Source organism: Pezoporus wallicus, unplaced genomic scaffold, assembly GCF_028554395.1.
Source record: "Pezoporus wallicus isolate ANWC-B61680 ecotype Strahan unplaced genomic scaffold, APGP_CSIRO_Pwel_v1 contig_8716, whole genome shotgun sequence".
Taxonomy (NCBI): domain Eukaryota; kingdom Metazoa; phylum Chordata; class Aves; order Psittaciformes; family Psittacidae; genus Pezoporus; species Pezoporus wallicus.
The window spans coordinates 31,552-42,459 of record NW_026636401.1 but is presented as its reverse complement, the minus strand read 5'-3'; the positions used below and the strand labels follow the sequence as shown (position 1 = coordinate 42,459).

Genomic DNA, 10,908 nt, shown 5'->3' with positions numbered 1-10,908 from the left:
CCCCCAATGGCATCAGCCCTTCCTTCATTTTCCTGTATTTCTTCTTTTATTCCTTATATTATTCATATAATCCTAGAATGGTTTGGGTCAGAAGAGACCTTAAAGCTTATCCAGCTCCAGCCCCCTGCCACAGGCATGGGCACCTTCCACTGGAGCAGCTTGCTCCAAGCCCATCTGTCCAGCCTGGCCTTGAACACTACCAGGGATGGGACAGCCACAGCTTCTCTGGGCACCCTGTGCAGTGCCTCAGGACCCTCACAGGGAAGAGCTTCTGCCTCAGAGCTCATCTCAATCTCTCCTCTGGCAGGTTAAAGCCATATTTTTCTATGCTAGAGAGCCCCATGCAGCCCCAGCTCTTTTTCCAGAATTTGGGGTGAGGCCCAGATTGGCACTCCCCAATATGGTTCTCCTGCCCCATGGTCTCTGTGTGGTGGGGGCAGGAGAACCATGTCCCATTCAGCTCCCCTGCTCCACTGCAGGGACCCCCCATACAGCTCAGGGGTCACTGTGGCAGGAAGATACCTGCTGCTGCTTTCCTGGGGTACCCCATGGTTCATTGTTTCTTTCTAAATCCAGGAACCAATGTACTGCCATTGGTATCTTCTGCCTGCCTCTTGTACCTCTTTGCCACTTGTCACATCCCCAACACTGCCTTGTCCAGGGCCGGGTGCAGCAGCAGCAGTTTGAGCCCCATGTGTTCTAGGTGACAAGTCACCTGAGACCCCTTGTTTCAGCTCTACCACAGGCATGGGAGGAAGGAAAAGCATCTGCTCTATTACATCGAAGGGGAAAAGGGTACAACAGATGGTCTGAAGCATCCAGAGGTCTCAGGGAGCAACCGCTACTTCCTCTTGCTTTTCTTCTTGCTTTCGATCAAGTCCAGCCCTTGCTTCTTGATGGCTTCTCTGGTGAGGACAAGGCCACTGTGGTTGTCAGGGAAATCAAAATTGTCTGGAGGAGAGAGCGGAGAGGAGTGGGCTGGGGAGGGTCTGTGGGGCTGCCTCTGCTGTGCCTGTGTCCCCAGGAGGAGCCGGCAGGCACATTTTGGAGGGCTGCTGGCATCGTGGAGAGCAGCAGGCACTGCCCATGCAGGACCTGCTATGGCCTGTCTCAACCCTGCTGGGGCTTCCCATAAAGCTCTGGGTCCTGCTTTGTTAAGAAAAGGTGGTAAGGTACCAGAAGCTCCCACAGGAGGAGGCCACTGGCAGAGCCAAGCCCTGGCTGTGAAGAAGATTCACAGCCAAGTGATTTTGAAGACGAGGCTCTCCCGCTTGCACCACAGCATCCCCCCTTGCTCCTGTGATGCTTCTACGCTCAAGTCACCATCTGCTTCCAGTCTCCCACATGCACACAGAAAACCAGCACTATGCTCAAAGGCCTGGAGCCAAGCACGGTCAGCCCCAACGCCTGCAGCAACTCCTGGGTTGGGCTCTGCTGGGACAGTGGGAGATGGGCAAGGACAGCCAGAAATGCCAGGAGGCAGGGGCTGGCTGGGGCAGTTGCCGTGGGATGTGTCCCCTTTCCTACCTTGGAGCCCCACGCCCGTGTCCTCCAAGGAAACCTTCCGGTTCCGTGGATCGGCCATGAGGGTTTCCTCCAGCAGCTGCCTGACCTTCACAAAAGTCTGTGAAAGAGAGGCTGTGTTCATAGCTGAAGGGGAGGCGGGTGTTACAAGCAAAGGGGTGCCCAAGCTCCATGTGCCCCTGGTAGGGAACACCCCACAGAGCCCGGGGCCACCTGGGCCTGAGCTGCTCCGTGCCTCTTCCCTCGAGCACCTCCATCCTCCAGCTGGGAGGATGGCTTGGCACGGGCCACCCGGGAAAGCCTGTGCGGGTCCCCAAAGAGCGCAGCAGGGATGGAGCCGCCGTGCACCTCATCATCCTCGCTGTGGCTGGAGGGGGGCAGGTCAGCCACCCGCTGCACCAGGTACTGCAGCTTCTGCTCACACTGCCGGAGCTTCTCGTCCACTGCCATGGCCTTGACAGGATGCTCCTGGAGTCAGAGAGGGAACAGCCTTGGTGGGGAGAACGAGCCCCTTGGGGTGATGGTCGCTGCACCAAGTGTCACCACGGTGCCGTTGCAGCACCAAGCAGAGCCTGGGCTCTGCTCAGCCCAGCGTTGGGCGGGTACCTGGCCAGGCACGGTGATGCCCCGCAGCCGGACGAAGAGGTTGTCAAGTGCGTTTTCAAAGTCCAGCAGCGTCTCCTGGCTCCTCAGCAGCTGGGCTCGCCCCTGTTCCAGCCGAGCCTCTTCCCGCTGCAGCCTCGTCCTCAGCTCCTCCACCAGCCCCCTGGAGCCAACCACGGTCACATCCATACAACGGCACAGGGGTGCAGACACCCCAAAGCTGTTGCAAAAGCTGCTGCCCAGCTTCTCCCCTGCCCCCAAGCGCAGAGCAGAGATGCTGCCTGCAACTCAACCCCACGCTGCTGCTGCTCCCACTTCCCATGCCAGGCAAGGAGCAAGGCTCCTCCTGCTGCCAGCGCAGGAGCTTTGCGTGCTCTGCCAGCACCAGAGCTGGGGCAGCACTCTGCTCAGAAAGCCTCCCAGTGCGGGAGGGGTGGGCAGCCGCAGGGTGACAAAGGAAGGGCTGCCCTCTTGGGACACCTGCCATGCACGTGTCCCCCTGCCCCTAAGGGTGCCGGCCCCTTTGGCATGAGTGTCCGGAGGCCAGCAGCACCTGCTTGTGTCTGGGGGCCGGCGAAACTTCAGCTCATCGCGCTGCATCTCCAGCTCCTTCACTGCCTTCTCCAGCTCCTGCTTCTTCTCCTTGCACCTTGTGAGGTACTGCTCCATTTCCAGCAGGGACTTCTGCTGTGCCTGGAGCCTGATGGGGATGTCCTGGCCGGGGAAGAGCACAGGGACTCAGCCCAGGGCACTCCTGCAGGGTACAGGATCTGGGCCGTGCTCCTGGGGAGGTTTACCCAGAGGCGGGAGCACTGCACCACATCCTTGGCCTCCTCTATCTTCTCCCTCACATAGGCCTCCCGCTGCAGCTGGTACTTGGTGGCCTCCAGTTTGGCAGCTGCGGTGGAAAGGTTGTGGCAGGGAAGGATGCCTGCGGCTGCGCCTGCATCCCCCCCCTGCACCCTGACAGGCACTCACCCACCACTGGGTCCTCTGCGGGCAGGCTCAGGAAGTCCCTTCTGAGGTCATGCTTGGCTTGCTGCAAGGATGTTCATCGTCACCCCTGAGCTGCTGGCAGCCTGGGGGAGCTGGCCCTGCAGCCCCTCACCCATGGCAGGCTGGGCACTGATGCCCGCCCTATGCCGGCAACCCTGAATGTGCCGGGGCCCCCCAGCTCACCGTTTTCAGAGCCCTTTCTTTTGCTTCCTTGAGCCAGCCTCCGTCTCTGGGCTCTTTCTGAGCAGCCTGGGTGCGGAGCCTGAGCTCCCTCTCTGCAAGGACCTGGGTTTTCGTCCTGACCATGCGCTCCTGGAGCAGAGCAGAGAAGAGCAGAGCAGAAGAGAAGTGGCTCCCAAAGCTCCAGTGGACCTCTGTGAGCTTCTAAGCCTGGCATGGCCAGCATCAAAAATGCCACCCCCTACCCCCTGTAAACAGCCTGGGAAGGAAAGTGAGCAAGGCCAGCTAGAGAATGGAGAACGCCACCTTCCCCGTGGCCAGGGCTTCAGGCAGCTGTCCCCAGCTCAGGGCAGCCCGGCCCAAGAGCCAGACACAGGAGGAGCTATGGAGGCATCTGGGTGCTGCGGGGAAGCCAAGCTCAGTCTTGCTTTTTCTTGAAGGAAGGAAGACTCAGCAGCACGGCCGTCTGGTGCCATGTGTGGGCTCTGGAGGGCAGGAAAGCACCCTGAGGTGCCCTGGACGATGGTCTCACCTCGGCTCCACGAGCAGCTCTGAGCCCACGCGAGGCCATGAGCTCCATGTCCTCCACCTCCCTATGCTGCAGCTCGGCCGTCTCACTCAGGAGGTCCAGGTGCCACGGGGAGCCAGAGCCCACTGAGTCCCAGGGGTGCCCTGTGCTGGGACAGAAGGTGGAGGGGAGCAGGAGGACCTCCTGCAGGAGGGTGTCCCACCAGCACAGCCCCTTGGGCCCTTCAGTGCCTTTGCAGGGGGAGCGGGTGAGACAACGGCACGGTGAGGATGAGCTCACCTTCCTCAGGGCATCCCGCACCGCCACGTACAGGGCAGTCACCTTCTGCCCAGCGCGGACTTTTGTTTGCATCTTCTCTATGTTGCCCTCCAGGGTACGAACCACCTGGGGCAGAGAAGGTTGGAGACAAGGGGTGAGCCCATCTACTGAGACCAGTGCCCACCCAGGGGGGCAGGGTTGACTGAAACCCCCCACGGGTGCTGCCACCCCAGGGAGGGGCCCTGGCACCTGTGCCTGCTGCTGCTTTTCGGCCCTCTGGACATCCTGCAGCTGCTGCAGCCGCCTCTGCAGCCGCTCCTTGGCCCGGCTCCGCTGCTCCACCTGGTACAGCAGCATGTTGCATGTGTTCACCTGGCGACAGACTTCAGCCCGGAGCTTCTCCTGGGCCACCTGCATGGGATGTGAGCATTTGCCAGGCTGGAGGCAGGGCTCGCTGGGCGCCCACGGGAGAAGGGGTCCTGCCTGCAAAACTCATTGCCAAGGTAGAGCTGGGGATGCTGGGACCTGCTCGCTCCCTTGGCGGGACAGGAGCTCTGCTGGGGCAAAGGACCTGCTCAGGGAGCTAGGGGAGGACACTGATGGGTCCTGCAGTGCAAAGGGTCCCACGGGACCGCTCATGGACGCCCCGTGTCTCACTGCACCAGCCCTGCGGGGCTGTCGTGGTGCTGGCACCAGCTGCCTGTTCCCTCCAACCGCTCCTTCTGAGCATCCCCTGAACCCCAGCCCACTGCCAGCAGCCTGGCCCCGCTGGACTCTGCTATTACCTCCAACGGCTTACTGGCCAAAGCAATGCCCAAGGGCTGCTCCGCTCCGCAAGCCTCAGCGATGGTGAGCTCATGCTGTGGGCAGAAGAAGGGCAGAGAACACATCACTGCCAGCCTGGGGATGGTCCCAGCCTCCTGCTGCCCTGCACTCCCTGCTCCTGGACAGGACCAGTGGAGAAGCTAGCTCTGCACGTCCAGCAGAGTCACAGTCACGGAGGCAGCAAATGGGACCTGCCGGTACCTTGCGGGCAAGGCCCAGGACATAGATATCCTCCTGCACCGCCTCTCGCAGCTGGGGCAGCCGCTCCAGGTTCTGCGTGAACTTCTCTTCCTGTGGCTTGCTGTACAAGTTCCTTGCTTGCCCTGCAGGACATTGAGGAGCTGTTGGTACCATGCAGGATGATGCGGGGACCAAAAGCCCCCTACTTGGCCCAGCCCATAACGCAAAGCCAACGGGGCAGCACCTTGCAAGGCTATGCTGGCACGCATCTCACGGATGCGCTTGCTGAGGTTCGTCTTCTGGCCCAGCATGATGCCGCTGCTCCTGCCTCGGCTCTCCAGCCCCGCTGTGTACGCAGCAGCCACTGCAGTTCTACTGCCCGCTGCAAGGGTCACAGAGCTGTGGCCAAGCCAACGGAGCTGAGCAACCTACGTCCTCATAATTGTCGCAGGGCTGTAACCACAACATGGAGCTGAGCTCCCTACGCCCTGGGAACTGTTGCCGGGCCGTAACCACAGCAACGGAGCAAGAGCAGCCTCTTGCTGCCTGGACATGTCCCTTTGGAAAGGTCAGCTCATTGGTCAGGAAACAGCCGCGCAGGGAGTTACGCTCCTGTTGACACGGGCAAGAACCAACCAGCTCTCAATACTGATATTTATTTGGGTGCTCACCATATGCTCTTGCTCACCTACAAACGGGACATGAAATGCAAGCACATACAGTTGTTTGTTGGTCAATACCATCAAGCTCCTTGAAGCTGTGAAGTCTTGGTGAGCAGGTGAGACAGAGATGTAGTGAGTGGGTAGGATCCATCTCCCCCTGCATGCTGAAAGGGACCTGGTCTTGGTAAGAAGCTGGAGTCATAGGCAAGGTGAACATGTCTCAGTCCTTCCCCCAGGATTTTTTCCAGCATTTCCTGCCTAGAAATTGCTCTGCACTGAAATGGGAACAAGGAAACCATGCTGGCTGCAGGACACAGTCCTTTCCTGTGCATGGAGGAGCAGGGTCACCCTTCTTGCATACCCATCAAGAACACTAACCGCCTTTGACACCACGGAGGCATACTTGTGCCCAAGCTCTTAGCAAGCAGAAAATCCTCCCCTCTGCAACACAGCTTAAAGCACTACTGTCAAGAGTGCAGGATCTACAGAAACCCCATTGTCCCCAGTTTTCTCTTGTCTGAACCTAGATATTCAAAGGAGGATAGAAAATTGATTGGAGATCTCAAAGGAGAGGAAAACAAAGAAGATTGGGTTCAGATACCTGATGGGAGAATTATAATCCCCTAACCAACTCTGGACGCTAGTTCAGAAGGAACATAATAAAACTCATTGAGGTAGCAAGTCTTTGTATAAATACTTAGATGAACAAATTGCAGGAAGGAATCTATGTATCATAGTTCAATTAGTGACAATATCAGCTCTGTCTCAAGAAAATAGAAATCAAATTGGTACAACTGACAGCACTGGCAAATGAATTTTTCTGAATTACCGAGACCAATATCTGTTGGTGTTAACAAATACTTTCTTAGGGCGGCCAGAAGCATTCCCTTGTAGAATAAATAATGAAAGACAAGTAATTGGAACATTGTTAAACAGTATACCTTGTTTTGGAGTACCAGAGACAATTTCTTCCGACCGAGGCTCGCCCTTCAGTGCAAAATAGTTACAAGAAATTAGCCAAAATTAGAGTTTGATTGGCAACTACATATTCCGTATAGGCCTCAGGCCAGGGGGAAGTAGAAAAGGTGATCAAACAACAGATTAGTAACATATGTTGATACCAAGGTTTACCACTGGCTCTATTGAGAATTTGATCTAAACCTCGGTCGAAAGAAGAGGCTATCCCATGTAAAATTTTATATGGAAGACCATATCAGTCCCAGGTCAAAGGAGAAAGTCTTCTGGAAGTGGGAGAAGGTTCTCTCCTAGAGTTTCTGATCAATCTGGGAAAGTAATTAGAGGAAATAAGAGAATACTGGGGACAAGAGCGAGAGGCATCGGTTATCTGACTCACCCTTTTAGATCCAGAGACTGGGTTTATGTTAAGAATTTTTCAGGAGATTGTCTACAGGAGAAGTGGAGCGGACTTCACCAGATAATGGAACAACCTTTCTTCAAAAATGAAGAAAGCACCAGAACCAGAGAAGACATGGCGGATTGAACCTTCAGGACCTTCACATATGAAATTGTATCAGTCGTAGCTTGGATTTATGTGATAATTGACATACCAGCTTGGGACCAATACTTATACCTGATTAATATTAATTGTTTCAGTATTGATTACTTGTGGTATAACAAAATTTTCTTCCTGAAATTGTAAATGATCTATGATAAATTATGGAGATTGGAAAAAAGAAATGAAATTTAACTATCAAGTAGAAACAGGAAACTATTTCAAAAAGAATCTAGATGGCAATGGCAGTATATAAAATGTTGCAGGAGAATTTTCAAAAGGACAGAAAAAGGGGGCATAATAGACATTTGTTGGTACTAACAGGCACCTTTTCAGATTGGCCAGAAGCCTTTCCAACTAGAAGCTCACAAGCCCCCGGAGGTTGCAGGATGGTTGTGGGGATTTTGAAAGTATGTGCTGCATGAACTTATCTGACTATTCTGAGTCAATTCATGCTAAGCTGCGAAAATTGCAGGAAAATATGCAAGAGCTTAGAATTGTTGGAGGTGGAATGGATGACTGGCTAAATAACCTAGGACTTACTGGATGGTTCAGAGAAACACTTCAACAAGGCCTTCTAATCTTAACTATAGGACTACTCATTTTAATGATTGTACCTTGCATAATATAGTGTATATCAAAATCACTCCATAAATCCATAGAAGGAACGTGGATAGCTCTGTCATAAATAATATAGTAAAAGAATTTACTCATTTTATAGAAAAAAGGGGGGATTGATACAGGGTTAACCAATGTATAGGGGGGTTGTACAGGGGGGTTGTACAAGGGGGGTTAGAGGAATTTGCCTGCTTAAATAAAAGTATTGTCTGTACCTATCATGCCTACTAAGCAGAACAAAGGCACTAACCATTGACAAGGAAAAGCAGACACCTGGTTCTATTGACAAGGAAAAGCAGACTGATTCTACTGATAAGCAGCTGTTGATAAGGAAAAGCAGACACCTGAAGGGGGAGAAGCAGGTGGTTTATGGCTGGGACACCCACTGAACCCTAAGGCCCTACATGAAGACTAAAAGGTGAAAAGTTCAAGAAGGGGGAGACTCATTTACTTCATCTTGAAGACCCCTCCCCACAGGAGGAAGACTCAGTTACTTCATCTTGAGGACCTGCCCATGACCAGAGGGGGCACTGCACAGGAGAAAAGGACCTTCTAACTCATTATAATACAAAGCGGGGATAGGACATGAATATGTATAGGCGTATTGTGCAACCTTATGAATACATATAACTTTAGAGAATAAATGTAGAGAGAAACAACACTGAGGTACGCATGACTTTGAGGAATTACCCCTGTGCGTCTCAGCACTGAATAAAAAGCATACCTACTTTACAACTTTAACGAGTTGTGGAGTCTACCCGTGTATCAGGAATGAGGGCATTCTTTACTAAAAATCCATCCACAAGTCCCCACTCCACCACCTACAAAAAGAGATTGTGTCAGGATTGGAATAATTTATACAGGACTGGACTCAAGTGATTTATACAGCATTGAACTGAAACCATGTGTATAGAAATTGCAAATACAAAGGAATAAGGGAGACCGTCTCGTTGAGTCACGAGGTTCAGACTGGACCCTTTTACTTTCTAAACTCCCTCTCCAAGAGCAGTCTGGGTGCTGCTGGATTCCACCTTAGTCTCAGTCCTGGTATTCATGTAAAGGTTCACAAATGTCAGCTAGCAGCAGTTTGCATTTTTAAACTGAATCACAGGATTTCTAACAGCACTTGATCACTGAAGCTAATATACATGCACTTGCAATTAAATATCTAACCTAACACAACACACTGAGATGGAGCTAGATGGCTGTATACACATCTAGATGCATACCTGTGCTAAAGCTGCCCTCGGTGCAGTGAAAAGTAAAAGCAGAGTACAATACTCACATCAGCTTTAGCAGCACTCCTCAGGAGGCGAAGGGCTGAGTGTCAGTGAGCAGCAGGAACAGCCCAGGCAGATGATCCCCAAGACAAAGAGGCACAAAATGAAATATGGACCTTTGTAAATAAGTAGGATCAATTTTAAGTAATGTTAAGTTTGATGGCTTTGTAAAAGCAGCAATGGAAAATAACTGAGGTGCATGATTCACAGAGAAAAAAAGTAGAGTGCTGCTAGAGAACATCCTGAGAATTCCTGTATAAGGTAAACCCTTGTAGTTGGCATAGCTTTAGGTCCTTATGACCTTAGTACAAAATAAGAAAAACAGGATAGAAAAACAGGATGTGGCCATGGGGAGTATCTGGGACTAGCAGATGTCCAAAATGGGGTGCAGTTAAACTAACTGGTAAGTAGAAGGCATACTGTGATACTGTGATACTGTGAACACCCACATGTCTCAACCTGTCTTCATTGGAGATGAGCTCCAGCTCTCAGAATGATGCAAAGGGTTAACAAATGTACAGGGGGTTAGGATTGAGCCACTTGCTTAACAATGTTACTGCTTGCTCATGCTTATCCTACTTGCAGGGTACAAGGGGATAGATCAGGACGCCTGCTTAACAATATCGTTGCTCACTGTGAGTTACATCAGGGTGATTCGTGTCAGCAACTCAGGGGTCCTACTGATCATTGTACTTTGTGGGGAGATGGAATCTCTTGTGATCACTGTGCTATGTGCAAAGGTTATAAGTGTCCCTGTCAATAGCACAGTGAGGAGGAAGAAGAAACAAGGGAATAATTCCCCTGGATCAATCGCAATATTGTGCAAAGAAATATTTTGTTCATTGTTTAAATTGCATGAATGTTCTTAGAAAAGGGGGGGGGGGGGGAGTAGGTAACTTAGAGATATGTCCTGTTACAGAATGTTGTGAAATCTGTGCGCTGAGCAGATAAACACATAAGGAGTGGAATTTATGGTAGCTAAGATGGCGGTCAGACTTGTGATAGACATAGTATTTCTTCACCCAGAGACAAGACCCCAGCAACAGGTGGAGAAGCCTGGGAAAAGAAGACAACAGGATTGGCTGAAACCCAAGACCAAAAAGTATAAGAGATTAACCCCAGAAGTTCCCCTTCGTGCTTCTTGGGTGGAGTGGAGACTCCCCGGCGCACCCAGCGCTGCTTGCTTATTGCCTCCTGATATTAATTACAATAAAAATCAATTAAAACAGATTGGCGATATTAGGCTTTTATAACACTCACTCATGATTATGCTAGGACAAGATATAAGGACATAGCTACTGTCAAGAAGTAGAGACTGTGTCTTGATTCCCGTCCTTTGGACACCTCCATGTACGCTAGAACTAGATAAGGACATAGCTATTGTTAAGAAATAGGGACCATGACTTGATTCCAGTCCTTTGGATGCCTAGGCCGGCTGAAATTGGCTCTGTGCTTTGGACAAAGACCAAGCCTCCAGGCACCATGTGTAACAACCAGAGGTGAAAAGTTCAGGCTCGAGGAAGACTCATTTACTTCATCTCGAGACCCTCGCTCACGACCATAGGAGGCACTGTGCATGCACAAAGGACTTCTTAGCTCATTATAATACGAGGTGGGAATAGGACATGAGTATGTATAGGCATGTTGTGCAAGGTCATGCATATGTATAACTTTAGAGGATAAATGTAAAAGGGAAGCAACGCTGAGGTGAGCATGCTTTTGGAGGGGTTATCCCCCATG

General features: G+C 51.9%; 1 protein-coding gene across 1 annotated transcript; it reads right to left on the bottom strand.

Annotated features, from left to right (window-relative positions):
* Positions 1-841: 841 nt before the first annotated feature.
* On the bottom strand, positions 842-5,104 carry LOC130594386 (coiled-coil domain-containing protein 183-like). The gene is made up of 12 exons (XM_057400237.1): positions 4,876-5,104; positions 4,340-4,501; positions 4,108-4,216; positions 3,836-3,957; positions 3,307-3,435; positions 3,106-3,166; positions 2,925-3,025; positions 2,612-2,841; positions 2,131-2,290; positions 1,873-1,992; positions 1,366-1,624; positions 842-951 (listed from the first exon to the last, which is right to left on the bottom strand). The coding sequence occupies exons 1-12, from the start codon at positions 4,978-4,980 to the stop codon at positions 842-844; spliced, it is 1,668 nt and encodes a 555-aa protein (XP_057256220.1). The 5' UTR covers positions 4,981-5,104.
* Positions 5,105-10,908: the final 5,804 nt, after the last annotated feature.